We start from the raw sequence: 17,854 nt of genomic DNA, 5'->3' as shown, positions 1-17,854 counted from the left end.
CCCCCTTCGCTCTTCTCTACCCGGTGTGGTGGTGGGGGAGAGCGAATGAGCAGGTGTTGTGGGTGCCTGGCTTTTGGCCAGCATTCCAAACCGCAACACACACTAAAGCTGCTCAGTTTAAAAATTAATAATACAATTATCAGTAATATAATTGAATACCTCTATGACCTATACAGTGGCCAGGAGTCAATGGTCCATTTTTCAAGGCAATTTCAGACATTTATTTTCATTTTCAGTTATGCATATTGAGTTACTATTTACAATGATTTATCAACCCTCTTCCCCCCCTAAGTTCAATTACATGTTTTGTGTTGGTTATAGCCTTTTGGAAAAATACTGTTCTTTTAAAGTTTGTAAGTTCTTTCACACCATTTGCAGTATTCAAAATATTTTATTTTACTATCATCATCATTATTAGTAAAAATAAAAATAATTTCATGGACATCTGCTCAGTTAAGGTTTTTCAAAATGGACTAATTCAGCAGCCAGAGAAGCTGGATTTGGGCTCATTGCACCCAGTAGCAGCTATTGCATGCTATTCTATTGCAGTTGCCTGACCTATTTATCACTGTACTCAGGCAGGGCACAGGAGCGTTTGTGTGCTCCAAGTGACAGCAGCACCTTAATAATTGTTCCCCACCTCCTCCACTGCAAAGGGAACAAATCAAATGTAAGCATCACAAAGAACAGATCCCAAATCCAAGCTATGTCACAAAYATAGTAAATAAACTATGCAGAAAAATGTAGTTAGAAATAAATTTTCATCACAGAGGTCACAGAACAAGCAGACCAGTAAAGAGCAAGGAGTTGCTGAATATAAATCACTTAGTGCATACAACAAGGATAAGAGGACACATTATGGCATTTAACTGGCAAAAGCCAAGGATTAATTTACTGGAAGGTTAAGGTAACTTCACCTTGACTATTGCCATTCACTAACAAGGAAAGCAATCCTCATCTGAATTACTTCGTTGTTAGTTAGATAACCCACAAATGCTCCCAAAGCGTTCAAGTTACTGACAGTAACTTTCACTGTCTCAGAGCAGAAAATCTTTTGAAGGTGTTTTGTTGCAAGATGAGTCATAGCATGATAGAAGAGATTGGGAGCAAACAATGTGGCAGATGGAAGTAGAACACAGCAGGATGTATGTATGAGCCTTCTTTTGGAGAGATGAGAATCAGAGCTTTGTGCCATCCAAGCATAGGGATGAGTACTTAGTTCRGACAGGTTTCCTCAACTCACCCTGAGAAACCAATCAAAACCATGACAATCAGCAGCTCCTGTATGAAAATACGCAACCTGAATTCTTAGCTATGGCCAAACATCCTCTCTTGAGAGCTGCAAAGATATACCCGAAGAACTTCCCATGGCTGTTTTTCCAAAGGCTTTAAATCAATTCAAAGTTATGTCAGGTGCTTGCTATTGCATGCATTTTAATAGAGTAAGAGATGATTTGGTGGGAAAGCAGGGGGTGGGAGGCCTTGATAACTACATAAAGAAAGCTAAGCTGATTCACCAGTAGCAGAGGGTGCCACTACACTGAGGAGTAAGTGCTAAGCAAGGGGGTACAGTACCAGCTTTCTTCACCAGAGAAACTAGGCCAACAGGTTGTGAGGAGCCATTTTAATCTTGGTTTGCCTCAACACTACTTGTCAGAGGCATGTGGGGGAAGGGGTGCACACGTGCAGCCTGCAGGAGGCAAACAGGAGATGGGTGAAGCCTTGTCTCTGGGGGGATTTTGCCTGGCAACACCTCCATGGGCACCTGGAGACACTGCTCTCCCCAGAGACATCTCTCCAATCGGATGGTGGAAGGGCTCCACCAATGGAAGAAGCTTGGACTGGACCAATGGTCTCCTGGTTAGCAGGCAGACTTTGGGAGGAGCCAGGGGGTATAAAAATAAACTGCGCGATGAGTCTCTGGGCAGTTGTATTAGGGGGAGTTGAATCGAGGGAGCTGGACTACGGAACTTTGTGGAGTTTTGTGAGCGACTTTGCTGAGCTGGAGGTGGATATTTCCCTTGCTAGCTCTTGTTCRCCCACCATGTATCCACCTTCCCTCCTGGGCGCTCAGCAGGACGCCATCTGCCCTCCAAGCGTACAGTGCAGCGTCTGCCTCGCCTCGCTCCTTCGCTGACCCAGCCGCCGCTGTCCTCCCTGGTGCCACCTGCCTGCCTCCGACCTCGCACGCCGCCGCGATCCTCGYGTCAACTCCACCCAGGGTCCCGGTCCTGTCCGAGTGTCCACTCACCGTGTGTCCAGCACCCCATCGCTGCGGGAGCTGCTCCTCTCCCCGAGCTGCTCTCCCTCCAGCAGCAGCGCTCACCCCCGTCAYATGGATGCCGACGGCACCCCCTGGTTCTACTGGTGGTAACGCCTGCTCTCTCCCTGTGTCTCCTTTCTCTCTCTACCCATTCCTTTTCCATTTTCCTTTCTCTTTTGCTGTCTTTTCCAGCCCCCTTTAGTGGGCAASTACTTCTTCTCCGTTTTCKGGTTACCAATAAATGGTTCTGAGATACAAAGTTTGTCTCGTTTGACTTCATTTCGTTCTTGACCATCCATTTTAAAAGAACTCCTTGCAGTTCCCTACGTTTGGAACGTGACACAGGTCAACTGTGATAACTCTTTTACTGGACTGTTAAGCGATATATTTTCCTTTTCCAACTACAAGAATCTTTCTTATCTCCCATCGTTATCTGTTAAGATAAAACTGACTTGCTCTCCCTCTTCCCTCAACTATAGCCACAAAGACTAGAATCTGCCCACAGTTACAATATTACTGTAGTAATATTACAGTATTATTAGTAGCCATGAACATAGCTGGTGTTTATCTGGGGGAAAAGTGTTCACTATTTTAAAAAGATAATTCAAATTTATGCTTCTATTTGTTTCTCATCTAAAACTCCTCAAATTGTCTTTTAACTTCAATATTGTTTTCCATCATCGAGTTTGGCACTGCTAGGTTTACAGTTGGTCCTGATAACCTCAGGGGTCTGTTCCAATTTAAATGAACATATGATTCCCCTATTTCCAACTTCTGAAGCCCTCCAAAGGTATTTCAATTTCTACTGGTTATTCCTTTCTCCTTTTGATCATATTATATTTTGATCTTGAACCCCTCAATCATCAATCTTTTCTACTTTTTTCCCATTGTGCCTTAGTGCAGGGTAAACCCTGCCTAATCACTTAGCTATGCTATTACACTGTCTTCCTTCAAATTCCTCCTTAATGTCCAATTTTGCCTGTATAAAATCATTGTTCTGCAAACTGAGAAGTAGGATGTGACCAGCTATGACTTAATTAATGAACATGCACTTGTCATCTTCTAATACATGTCCCCGGAATAAATTTTAAAAATGTAGAATTACATTTCCTTGTCTTCCAGGCATTAAAAAGAAAGTAAAGAATGTGCTTCCACAGAAAAGTGAAAAGCAGGACAACAATCAAAAAGAGCTTCTTTTTTTTTTACACTCTTTGGGGGGATACAAATAGGAAGATACTGACAACTGAGGGGGAAAAAGTTGTATTTTCCTTGAGTTTTTTTTTTAAATACTGCAGCACGTTTCTGCAAAGCATATATGTCAAAATTGCAGCAAATGCATCTTTTGTTGGTCTAATTTTATACCAGAACCTCAGCAAATGCACTGCTCCCTTCGTGCCACTATTAAAAAGACTGAACTTTGCTAAAATTGCTGCTAAGTTTACTGTGATACTCCTTTGTTGCATTATTATCACTACTGATGAAAAAAAAATTAAACTTTCACTAGGTGAACCAAAAAAAAAAATCCTCAGAAACCATCCAAGTGAAAATGCCAAATGCACTATGAGTGTAAAAAGAAGAGTAATGCTTGCATTTAGTAGTTGTGTTTTAGCAATTGTTATTTGGAAAAATGTTGTTCCAGATGGCAGCAGCATAAATTTTGAGAGGAGTACTGAACTACTACACAATAACTAATAAGAAGGAGATGAAAATTTTAGAGGGGGGAAAAAGAGAAAGATAAAATTTAGCCTTCTTGAGACTAGTGCATTGACGCATAAGAGTTATGATGGACAAGCTAAGAGAATACCTAAGCCATTTATTGTGTCGGTGCTGTTCCTTCATAAGGCCCTAGAGCACACCCACAATAGTTCCCAGTTTCAGTAATTCCTACTTGGTGTGTATCTTTGACCCTCACAGCTGTGATGCTCTGATCTCTCTGCAGCTCAGAAAATGACAAGACTTACTCCTCATTCCTCACACAGTGGAACTGAAGCCTCTGTAACTCTCCACTCCCACAAGAAAAATATTTGTGACAACACATGACAATGTGGCACTTGCTGCGGGTCTCAGAAATTACCCATGTGATAAGATATCAGCAGGAATTATGCATTTTAGTCTCTTGAATTGGCTGAAAATTCTTCTGAAATAGAATTGCCAGAGTATTAACTGATAAAGTGCTTCACACAAGATCAATATCCACCTTTGCCTTTTTAACATTCTGATTTTCAGTGGCTATCAAGTGCTTAAATTCTTCATGGGTTTTATAAAATCATAAACAGTGTCTCCAATCTGAGGCAAAACAGCCCAAAAATGCGGTTAATTTTTTAAATTGTTTTCTACTCAATCTTCCATATAAAACTATGAGGAAATAGCATCATCTCACCTATCTGTATAGGGAGAATTAATAGGTAAAAACTATGGTATCAAGAAAGCAAACATCATCGTTATATGAAGCCAGGAGCATTTCATCTATCCTTCTATCTTGAATTCTAGTGCAGTGTCAGGCTACTTAAAACAGGTTAAAAAATCACATTGCCAAATTGTTTAAGGTACTTAATCAGAAATGAATGCACAATCACAATCTAGAATGAAAAGATTTTAGATATTAGGTACAATTATCTCTCAATCTTCCTCCATAAGGAACCTAAGCACTCAGCTGAATCAAATTGAATTTTGCTGTATCTACAGAATTGCATAATCCTTCCTAATTTCTTTTTTTTTTTAGAGTAATTGGAAATCCAGAGCAGCTCTTTTACCCAGAGGTGAGTCTACTTTCACAAAGTATTGAGAAAGCTTTGTAAAAATTTATATTGCTATTTTGATACAGTATTTCTCAAGAACTACTGTAAATTAACAATTTAATTAATCTTTCCTAAGCATTTACATCTCTTATGAAAAATCTTTTTAATATATCTTCTTTATGAAATTGACATCCAAGTGTCAAAATTACCATGAAGACTTACATTTTTACTCATTGAATCGAGGATTCCATCTGCCTTAGGGCAGTTGGAATGCTTTTTGCCCTGAAAGAGTGTATATAAAATTATAATTAAGTCCTATCAATGCTGGATTTTCATGCATTGGACTAGTATAATGTTAAGCCTGTAAGAAACACAAAGTTTTCTTCTATTAACAGAGACATTTAAATGTTAAAGATTAAATAAGCAAGCAAGACTAAATTTATTTACATCATTATCTATGAATAAAAGCCTAATGTATTGAATAATTAAATATTCAATTTGCAGCTTTAACAATTGAGTGCTCCTAATGTAAGAATATTAAGTAAGATAGTCTGTAGTTACTACATAAAGAAGAATATACATAAAGAACTCTTACAGTATTAGAAAAATTAACTTCAAATTCATATTGACTGTTATTGCATTTTTCTTTAATAAACCCTATTGATTAACTATTAAGGAGTATTAAGCAGGAAATACAGTGAGATGCTTTGCCAGATGCTAAAATTTATTTCCATATTTAGCATTGATTAAGAAGGAAATTTATTTACTCTGTTAGTGACTTTGTAACTGTTAAGTATTTTATCTGATGCTCTTATTATAACACACACACCTCTRAGAACAGCAAACAATGAACATGATAAAAGTTAAGACCATTTTACTCTGAAGCAAAAACGCAAAAATCCAATCTGAACATAAGCTTGAGAACTAAGCCTACAGTTGAAAATATATTCCTAAAGTAAATAGAGATTGACCTCTACCCACCATGTTTTCTGTAAGAACCAAGCACTACAATTCCGGATTTTGTATGAAGAACATCAGCCAGCAAATGTCTGCGACTTCCTACTTATAAGGCCAAATTTAAAAAAGCATTTCCAAATTACTTTTGAGTACTATGAACATAAAAAGAATCTAACTGAAGATACAAACATGGCTCACACTCAATGTGGCATTTAAATTAAAGAACAAAAAATAACTCTCTGCTTTATTTACAAGTATCATCACCAAACAAAGTCAAAAGTATAAAATACCAGAATTTCCTCCTTCTCATTTTAGCCAACTGTGTAAAAACAGTCAAAAGAGAAGGACAATTCTTTTCTCTTAGCAGTAAATAAGAAGATTTAGAAGACTAACTTACGAATGACCCCAGCAAGGTTTAGCCTATTTGGTTGTTGGTATTTCTTCATACGAAATAAACCACGTAATTTTCGTCTACTCGTTACTGTCCTACTAAGTCAGTCTGCCATTTTCCAAAGAGTACTGAAGTGAGAGGAAACAATTTAGCTTCTCATGGCTGAAAAAGCAGAGGCTGTGTGTATATTTTACTGACAGCATCCTAGCCTCTGTGTGATTTTCTTCCAAAACTCTGCTTTAAAGCTCTGCTTTACTGGCATGCTGTGGAACAAATGAAAAAGCTCTGATAATAGGCTGAAGATCCACTTACATTGCTAATGCAGGCCAAATATTAAGTCATTCTTTTTGGGCATTCAATCATTTCTAGTCAAAATAATACTACACATTTTATTGCCACCTTACTGGTGAAACGTTAACTGTGTTAGGTATACTACAGCCAAGGGAGCTTAAGTAAAATTAGTATCTTCCTCATGTTTGCTGCTGTACAAACACATGATGCTCCATTCACCCCCAAGAGTTTATTTTATAAAGGAATTAGAACTGCAAAATGAAGTTATGGATGAATAATTTWAAAAGGCAAATTCACCTTTAATTTAGTGCAAATGGTATAAGCATGACTTACTGCGCTCCAATTTTTTTTTTTTTTCTGAAACAGATTGTGATGAGAATAACCTCTCACTCCTCTGTACCAAGTTCCTTACAGTGCCAAAAATTACAGTGCCTACCCTCTGGAAAGTTCTTTATTGGGATAACTGGGGCTGGGGACATCGTTGTAGTCTTAGTGCTTTCACAGAGGGAAGATCTGAAATGCAGGAACTGGACATACACATTTTTCCACATCACGAAGCTATCCGTTTGACGTCATTGTCTTTCAAACTCTGGCAGCTGAGACCTACCACTGCCACAAGAGAATTTATGCATGAGGTTTTCAAAGTTAGCATGCATCCCTAAAGACATCAGTGAAACTTCTGCTTCTTAGTGGACCTGATATTTTTTGAAAAATAAACCAATCAAGTAAATTTCAGGCTTTAGTCATCCTGGGTTTTCCACACAGCAAATTTGCAATCAAATGTCTTAGTATGTTAGAGGTCTAGGACACAGGACAATGTCTTACAGACAAATGTATTACAGAAATTGTAAACAAGTTGATATTTCTGAGATGTTATGACTTTTTACTTTGTTAGAATGTATTTCAGTGTTAAATTACTTTACATTTGAGACAGACTTCCTACACACTTTCAGTTCTTGGACAGCTAGCGGTAGCTGTGTAGCAAATGCATTTGAAACATGCTCCCCAACCTGTACTTCCTGGCAAAGGAAATGTGAAATAAAAGGGATGGAGGGGGCACAACAAGTCTTTTAGTGCTTTAAAATGGAAAATGTATGAATAGAAATTATTCTTGGTTTCAATGTTTACAGCTTTACACATGAAAACTGCTGGACAACAGCATTATCTCATTTTACCATATTAAGTGTACTGATGCAAACACAAAAACATTTTCCAAGGCCAACAGAAAGAAAATGGGGAGGGGAGAAGATGTCCCCTACTTTGAACTGTACAGTTTCTAGCAATTCATTACTTTTGGAGAAAGAAAAATGGCATGTATGTCCCTGCTGATAATTTTCCAAAATACAGACATAAAGAAATAAGTGTTAAACGTTAGGATGTTGACAGACTGTGGCAAAAGGTTATTATTCACAACCACTATATTAAGAACTATGTTTGCACTTAATTGTGTCTCATTTCATAAAATTCTCAGAAATAACAAGACTTCCAAATCTGCTGGAGCTATCCTTATTGCATGTATGAGATGCATCAATATGAAGTTATTCGCTTTCATCATGGCTGCTAGCAAGACGTAATGCTGTTCAGTGGGAGGTTCAAAGCATCTACTGTGAAAAGCAGAGGAGTTGATAAGCAGTGACAATTTATACTCCCATTGATTTAGTATAAATCAGAGAAGAAAAAGAAAGAAACATTTTTATTTGACACCACAGGAGGCTGAAAAATAGAATATCTGAATTGCGATTACTGTTCCTGAAACACTATAATTAGAAAAAAAAATGTCTGGATGACCTGGAACTATGCTGTGAATATAAATGAAAACACCTAGTAGATAGATCATGTTAAATGAAAGCAAAAAAAAAACCTGGAACTATGAAAGAGAACTATCAAGCCATACTAGTACTGGTCAATATTTTTCAACTGCAAAGTGCAAAACTTAGGGAGAGCCGCGATTTCGTAATCATCCCTACACTTGCCTATAATGCAATCAAGCASCCCCAAAAATTCAAGACTGAAAATATTTTTCAATTTCCCTCCTGCATTGCAAATTTTCTTCAAACTCTAAATAAATTTTAAAAGTTTCATAAACCAGCCAGGGAACATGATGTCTTGAAATGACAAGTTCACAAGTATGGCCACAGAAACTAAGCAGCAACCCTTTCACACAAATAAGAAAAAATGCATATGATTTGTGAGCTCTTAGCATTCTCCTGCCACTGTCTGTGATGTAAATGGGGGGGTGGGGGGTAAGTAATGTTAGCTGTTGTAATCATACTATTAATCACACCATTTTGAATGGCTATTGGTCATTCAACTGCTTATCATATGAATAATGAGGACACAATTTATCAATAACAACACATTCTTTCAATATACAAAAATTATTCACTTCTTTCTCTGATTTTTTTCTCTCTCTAATAATAATTTAGGGATTTTGACTTTCACACTGTTTCTTCAGGCAACATCGTTTGGTAACAATGACGTATTTTGATTCATTGGTCTAACAGTTCAATTTACTTGGTTTAAGAAGCAAAAGAATGCATTTCAAAACTTTTTTAAAAGCATATCTTCAATTTCTAACTGTAAAGCACCCTAAATAATTTGAAACATACTGTAAAAGTATTGATTTTACCTTGAGGGAAAAAAGCCACACCAGACCAAAACAAAATAGAAAAAACTGGCCTGTCTTGTACTTTCCCATTCYAAATGTCATTTACAAATAATAAAATTCAGCTGAGGAAACTGCTGTAATCAACAACCAGATACTAATCTATTTATCTATAAACATAAGTGTGTATACAGAGTTAGCACATATATTCTCTTTTAATGCTCTCATGACTATGTACTGTGCATCTAGATCAAGTCAAGACCATAAACAATTCAAAGCTGCATTCTGTCTAAATGGGTCACTTATAATGAGAAAGCACGACATTTACATGTAGGAAGCAGATTGATCAGGGAGCAGAAAAACAGAATATGGCATCAGTGCAGGAAAGTATTCCTTTACAGGCAATTTACGCTAAATTATCTGGCAACTTCCTATGTCCTCCTCAAAAATGGAAGTGAATTAACAAAATGTAAAATGAAACATATAAAATGTAACATGGCAAATATTCACTAGGATTACCCTTTGTCCTTGCAGTAAAGAAAAATAAAGAAATTGGTTCCTTTCACTACTGTTATGTTGCTTGCACAGTATAACACTTAAGTGGAAAGACTGAAAACATTGTGCCTCCCAAAGATCCACACATTAATTAATAGTCCACAATCACTTTAAATTGGACCTTTAAGTGCTAACACATCCCATAACATTCAGTTATTTTCACCTCGACCAGAAGCCATGGAACAGAAATGCTCTGAACATGCTGTGTACATCTTGCAAAAAGAATTTCAGCTGCAGACTGCAAAAAGCAAATCTGTGTGATGCAAGTATTAGAACTATAGCAAATCTGCTTCAACACATTACAAAACCAAAGTGGCAAAAAGGCAGACACAAATTTCAATACTATCTAATAGATGCAAAATATAACCCGTGTCTTTCAGTCTGGATCCTCATCCAAGGTGTAAATAAATTACMTTGTTAGATATCCAACTGCAACCAGCTCTAAATATTGTGTGAGTAGCTCTCTCATAGTTCACACTAGACTCCCTTGACCCAGCTGGACAAGCGTGAAAATGTGAATTAAATGAACGTTAACAAAGACTAGCCTGGAAAGCAGGCTGCATTAAATGCTCACAACACTATTAGTATAGATGCAAAATTTGCTACTTAGATTCTTTAAATATTAGATATCAGATGGCAGTCACTATATTAATGCTATTTGCTATTGCAGAGATAAAAATTATGTAAATTATATGAAAAAATTATGTCATTCCCTCTGCCACATACAGATATTCCCCAATCTTACAGCACACTGTGAAGGCAAACAAGGAGCAGCAAAATAATTATCTCCATGCAAAGAAAAAGCAATTTTAACACAATACCTTTCTGTGTTTGTCCCTCTTCCATATTCTCTTCCATGGCTACCTTTCTTCACTAGAAACAGCTACACAGAATTAATCAAAAGCTTCAGTCAGATGTAGGAAAAAGTGTGGATTTTTTTTTCCGTGGGAAGCTCCAACAGCAGAGGCTTAGGCAAGTCCTCAGAGCTTAGCTAAGGCTTCCTCACTCTCCTTGTTTGCTTGGAGACAGGCTGTCAAGTGTAATTTCATTCAAATTACTCTTCCGTGAAGATTATCAATTTTTCTTCTCAAAGTTGCCCATTGTGTACCACTGTAAGCAGGTATTCAAATGAACAGCCTGTGAATTTTGGGGGGAAATTTGGTCTGAGCCTTTATGGCAATGACACCGATACATAAACCTCACTTTGCATATAAAATGGAGTAAAGAAATTGAGGTTTGTATTGAAATCTGTGTTTTAAATTGAAAACAGGCCGTACTGAAAACAGATGGAGGGGTGTCCTCCTAACGGGAAGCAGACCACCAACCCATAATTCCCCCTATTTGCTACTGAAGTGGGAAAGCCCAAATGCCTGTGGGTTCTTTATGCCGTATTACTTGTCTTTCTCTCTCTCTCCCTCTCTCTCCCCCCGCCTCTCCCCCTCCTCCTGTATCAGCACATTTAAGAATAATACGACTCTTCATTTGTCTTCTTCTCATATATCTGTATCACCAGGAACTAACAACAAATATACACTATTGCCCTTACAATATTCTAAAAACCATCTTTATAACAACAAAATTGTTTTGTGTGTGTGTGTGTGTGTGTGTGTGTGCGCATGTGTTTACACAGGCACAATTTAACACACGACATTAAACACTGCAAATTTTATGTACTCCACACATTATCTGTCAGTGCCACAGTAAACAGGAATTTAGAGGCAGTTCAGAGGTTTAAAACAGTTCTTGCATCAATTCTTTTTCTGATTCCTCATATCTCAAATTGGCTATATTCTTCAAATCTCTATTAAAATAACTGGATCTTAAAATGGTGAGTACCACATGTGGGTATGTGTACATGAGGAAGCACATACAAACAGACACACTGCTAGGAGTTTTCCATTTGCTCTGGAAAAACACAGGTTAAATACACTGTTAGGGCACCTACTAATTTGGGGAGCTCTGCAGTCTGATTTGGAATGCAAATTGGACGCTGCAGTCTAGCAATAAATTAGCATTTTTGTACCTCAGTCTACAGAGTAATACATCATCATTTTAAGACTCATTACTTCACCAAATGTGCAAACTGAGCACAATTCCATTTTTTTTTTCAGTTTTAACTTCTCAATTGTCTGGGGGAAGTACAAAAACAAAAAACTGGGATGGCTGAAAATTCCTATTAACATATAGAACATAAATAGCTTATCCATTTACTTTATGCTATCTAAATACATTGATTTTATGCTGTCTTCTGACACACACACACACACCAAAAAAAATAAAAAAAGCTATTTTGATGGTTGGGTTTTGTTTGTTTGGGGTTCTGTTTGGGGGGGTTTGCTAAGGGGTTGTTGTTTTTTAGGGTTTTTACACTGTTTGAATGTAAATTTGTTCACATCTGGTTCACATCAGAATAATTATTATGTCTAAATAAATAAGTTTTATTTATATATATATATAATTAACTGAATCAATATTTATAACTCAACACATTTCCTACCTTTTTTGTTCCCTTTTAAATCATCTTTCTAGGGCTCCATTTTCTGGAATAACTGAAAAAAAAACCCCATTTGTTTTAATTCTCAGATCTAATTGATCATTTAAAAATCAACACATTGAGAAGGTCTATACATATGGAAGACACCATAGCATGCTGCAGACACCATAGCATCTAAGCATCTTCCATATTTCTAGGAGTTATTAATTTACACCGTGTTTTTTTTAAGAGAGGCATTTTTCCTTTCAAAGAGAAGATCTCCTGTGTAACTCTATTCTGCTGTTTTTTCTCTTCAAAATATTTTCTTACATAGGTATTAACAGATCTTCATATTTTTAAGAGGGTCTGGCAAATATTTTACCTAGGGTGGCAAATTGCTTCTAAGTTGTGTTTCTCAACAGCACCAAATATTTGAGATGGCCAACATCAACAGTGATGTTTTCAACAATGGAATATATAGGTCACTGATGAAACCAAATTACCTTGTTCCTTGAAACAATCATACAAACTTCTATGAAATATAGAAGAAAACAAAAAGAAAAAAGRCTAGAAAGATATAACTGGGAGAAGACAGAATAAAGGTGGTACAATATTGAGCAACATAAAAAAGGTCAAGAAGAAACTTGTACAATAAAGGGAGAGGACTGCAAAGAAAATATAAAAAGACATATTACACAATGTGTAGTTAAGTTGTGGAAACTTGTTGTAGCAGGTTGTTACAGAGGGGGGGTGAAAGCCCAAGATATAAGAAATAAGAAATTTCTGAATCACTAAGATTCATGGATATGAGACCCCTGAGATGCAAATTACTGGGGAGTAGAAGAATATTTTATGAAAAAGTTTTAGTCATTTCTCAAGCTGCTTCCAAGGCAGACTGCTTTTGGGCACAAATATATGAGATGTTGAGGTGAATGAATCCTCAATCTGGTTCCCTCTATGGTCATTTTCACATCAGGTTTCCACACATCTTAATTTTAATGATAGGATTTGTAACTTCCTAAAAAGTCTGCATTCACATATCAGAGGTTAAGATGAAAACACTGTTAGTAATGAAACAAAGCACAGCATTGACAAAAAATAGGCTTTAAGTTTTCCCCCCACCTCTTCAATTATCTATTTTCCTTTGTGATTATAATTGTCATGAAGATATTAACAACTCCTTCTGTTAAACAGTAAAACTCCTCCAAACCACGTAAGTGTCAAAGCTCTTCTCAAGAGAGTTCTGCTTGCTTTCAGGTGCTATTCACTGGTCATCCACACAGCTTGTGTGAGTGTGAGCAACAGAGAGAATGCGAGCTTCCTTCTTATTTAACTGTGTTTCATTAACAAGGTTGAAACATGAATCTGCCTCCTAGATATGTCATAGAAACTGTTTCAAGGATCTTCAAGATGAAATTATTAATAGATGTTSATCCTAAGGCCTAAGAACAGAAAAGCTCCACAAGTCTTACACAGAGTAACAAAACAACTCAGAAAATGCCAAGTGTGTGTGACTTTCTGAACAACAACCACAGAGGCCTTCTTTCCTGAGCATACTGGGAAACATATTTACCACCAGATACTTTAAAACTATACCCAGAAAATAAACAAGCTTCTCTTTCTGGAAACACTTCTAGCACTGAAAAGAGCTGTGTTACTGGGAGCTACATTCAACTGCCTAGAATTCCCTTTTAATGTGAAATGAGATTATTGGTGCAAGTGATCATTGGACAACAACGCCAATTGTAAATGGCAACGCAAGACAGAACATCCAACAGTATAATGAGGCTAAATAAACAGTTAATCAAGAGAATAATTGGAAGCTGATGACATTAACAGATCCCTTGGTGTCCATTATGATATTATGAAATGTAGCTGAGCACTTACAGCTTTAAACAGCATGACAAACATCTGACTTTTACTCCCAGTTTTGTATGGCCTTCAAATCAGTTCACTATTCCATCCTTTAGTCCTATCAATTTTCAACTAAGTAATAATAATAATCTGGTGCAGGGATGTCTTGATCATGACAACATAATAAACTTGATTAAGAATACACAGTTTAAAAGCAAAAAATTATTCATGTTGCTAATACTTCCCCAATAACTAAGTAAGAAAAGTAAAAAGCCAGCTCAGATTACTTCACCTATGTTGCCTATGATACAGGAAGAAGTTGTGATGGATCTGGGGAGTGAAGCAATACCTGTTTTTTGTGCTTCAAGGGAATTCACTTTGGATCCCAGTCAGGTCCCACAAAGGGACTGCCCTTCACGAGTTGGAGGGATGCACAGTTCACTCCTGGAAAGCATGTTCTGGTTTCATTATTTGAAAAAACATAATGAATATATAAGAACATTTATGAAAATATAGAATAAAATAGAATAACAATTTATGTTCTTAGAGATTATTCTGTGATGCAAACCATAATACAGGGGGTGAGAAAAAGTAGGACATTCATTTTCCAAGTTCACTCCTAAACTCACCTAAACACTAATGTAGATGCACATGCAGTAATTATTTTATGAAAATTAGGCAGCAGATTATGGAAATCTGGAAAATACACAGAGTAAAAAGTAAGGGTGGTGCTCCAATTTGCTGTTTAGAATATTCCACAATTTATATTTTATATCCAAAATAGAAATGTAACTATAAAATACTGGCACATCATATTTTATCTTTGGAATATCCCAACAGAGGGATGTTGGAGGAAGCATTGAGAAGTTTTAAGACTTCCAAAATGTGTCTGTCTGCTTTGGGATGTGTATTTCATAGTTACAACTTCATGAAATACTTACAAAATAATAAACCAAGTGCACATGGATCAGAGTTTAACTCATAGCAGACACTCAGACAAGTGTCCAGGGAAAGAAGAAATGCTTAATGACATGAAAATTATCAGAATTAGTGGGGAGATGGAGTGCTAAGAGAGGAAGGAAGAAAGTAGAGGCAAAATGTAACATTAGCATGTAACAATGTAATATTGTTGCTTATCCCACATGGGATTTGCATGGGATGGAATTTGTAGAGTTCTATTAATTCACAATATTTATTTTTTTTCTGAGGAAATTATATTCTTCTAGAGGAACAAAGTACCAGTTTAAAACAGGCAGCTATCAAGAGATAGCAGGATGGTCATATAGCCTAAAGACATTTAGGAACAAGATTTCTTCACCTTATAGAAATGAGTCTCTTACTACTTTTTGTGGTGAATCCTTGATGTTACATTTGACAGAAGAATAATGGGCATCCTTTCCTTGATGATATTAATTTATTCTTATTTCTTTCTGCATTCTTCTATATTCTAACAGTCCTAGAAACAGGAATTTTATTGAAGAGGAGAGTGGGAAGATGACCTCCTTGCATACAGCCCCCTTACTTTCTATACTAATAAACACTAACAGCATTATTACATTCAGAAAATCAACCTTTTTGTGAAATTCTGATCTATTTACATAAAAATCYTTCACTGAGATCTTTCACCACTACATATGATATCCAGACTTAAAATGCAAGACAAGTGATAAGAAGTGACTTGTTCATATCAGTATTCAAAAACATATTTCATATATGCTATATTGGTCAAGAGGAGAAAGATGATAAAAAATGATTAACAGTATCTGTGATTCAGAATATTAATCTTAATATACTTCCAGATTATTATCTGTAGCTATTGTATTATCTATAATTTAAAACCTTCATTCTGACTGGACACGTTTCATGATTCTTATAGGTTTTACTTTTGAAAATAAGTAAAATTTTCCAGAGTAAAATTAGTTAACTCTGTCAATATAATTCCTCTAAAATTCTGAAGAACTTCAATCATTTTGATACCTAAGACTAAGAAAACTATGCCTTTTATTAACAGGCCAAGTCTCAATTAATAGCCTTAGGATCAAAATTAGTTAGCCATATTCCCAAAGGATACTGCTACTCATTTGGTAAGGTTTAACTCTGAAAAGATGCTCCTGGTTGAGGAGCAATCAGCTGAACATGAATGCCAGTATAATTGAGGGAGATGTTMAATAATACATTTCTGCATAAGGGTTTCTAAATTTTATGTCTATTCTCCACATGGATACTCAAAATCTCAACAGTAAGCCTATAATTATATTTAAAGCTCAACAACAGAAAGTTATTTACATGCCCTTTCAAAACTGGAGGCCATGCCATAAGCACAGTATTGTGATCATCCAAGAGAGCCTTTTTCACCCCAGACAGTGATGTAGGAAGTGGACATACTGATAAATATCCATACAGATATGTATTGGATGAAGTGATTATAAAAGAACATTTCACAGGGTAGCATACTCAACACCACTCAATGCTCAACTAGTTGAGTTCTAGTCAACACTTTTATCAGGGGACTTGGACTACACTACCTTCAGAGGTCTTCTCCAAACAAATCACACTGTGATATATTCCAAGATGTCCTACTGATGTAACTATCACTGGTATATTCCAAATAGTTTTTGGTGCAATCAATGCAAAGTTGCTGCTGAAAATGGAAAGTATTTCAAAATTGGCCACAGGCATGCCTTCAATTTAAAATACAAAGTGTAAGTATGGTAAATTTAAGAATAAAAGAAGGGGTATCTACAAGAGTCTACAAGTATCTACAAGAAAAGGGATCTAAGAGGAAATTGTTAAAGTTGAATCGATATTACTGGAACTTGAAACTAGGCAATGGAACAAAGAAATTATATTCAAAACTTTTCTTCCAAACACTAGATAAATTAGCCAAGATTAGATTCTTGGACCCCTAGTTTTACTCAAGTTTAATTAGGTCCTAGGAATACTCTAATTAATACTTGCATTATGCAGGAGTTTGGACTAAATGACCACATTAGACCCTTCTGGGTTTTAATCACTCAATTATTTAAAGCTATAATCATGTTTGCTGAGAGATTTCACATCTTTATTTGCTCTGAGAATCCCCTGACTTCTATGGTCTATGTACACCAGTGTTCATTCAAATATCTGCAAAATTTTGGGGTCTGATATACAGAGGAATTAATTACAGCCAAAACCTTTGTTTTTTCTACCCTTCCCAGCAGTCTTATGGAGCTGAAAAACTGAATAAAGAGGTTATTCATCCTACATGCAATAACAGTATGTGTATTCCCCTGTGTGCCTTGGAAGTTATAAGTCTATTAAAGCATTCAAGTTTCTCTTTGACTTCGTAGAGTAACTGTCTTATTTTCAAAGTTTGAGAAATTTCTGAAAGCACCTTTTGATGATTTCAGAAGATTGCACATGGTGCAATCCTTTGCTTTGACAAGGACTACATTTACCTCTATGGAGCTAAGAAGGCAGTTGGGCACAGAAGAATAGGCAACACACATGCAACATACAATTACTGTAACAAGAAAATACTAATATAACTGTACGAAAATAAAGTAGGAGAGGGGATAAAGATAAAAATGCACAGACAAGAATGCTTCAAAACAGTTCTCACTATCAGTCATAACTTGCTTCTACTTATTAGAAAGAAAGAGTTTGACCATTCCCATGGGAAACATCATGTACGACAGCATCATGTAGGACAAATGAATTAATGATCCTTCACTTCCCTCACAGCTCA

At 36.4% G+C, this 17,854-nt stretch overlaps 1 protein-coding gene across 1 annotated transcript in view; it reads right to left on the bottom strand.

Moving 5' to 3' along the window:
• GPM6A (glycoprotein M6A) overlaps window positions 1–11,175 on the bottom strand; it is a 117,709-nt gene extending 106,534 nt beyond the window's left edge. Inside the window, exon 1 of the mRNA XM_057383337.1 lies at window positions 10,622–11,175. Coding sequence (XP_057239320.1) covers window positions 10,622–10,658 — 37 coding nt within the window. The 5' untranslated portion in view covers window positions 10,659–11,175. The remainder of the gene's footprint in view (window positions 1–10,621) is intronic.
• Window positions 11,176–17,854: the final 6,679 nt, after the last annotated feature.

This window comes from Malurus melanocephalus, unplaced genomic scaffold, assembly GCF_030028575.1.
Source record: "Malurus melanocephalus ecotype Western Australia unplaced genomic scaffold, MMel_1.1 scaffold_624, whole genome shotgun sequence".
NCBI classification, from domain to species: Eukaryota; Metazoa; Chordata; class Aves; order Passeriformes; family Maluridae; genus Malurus; species Malurus melanocephalus.
This window is presented reverse-complemented; position numbering and strand designations above follow the sequence as displayed.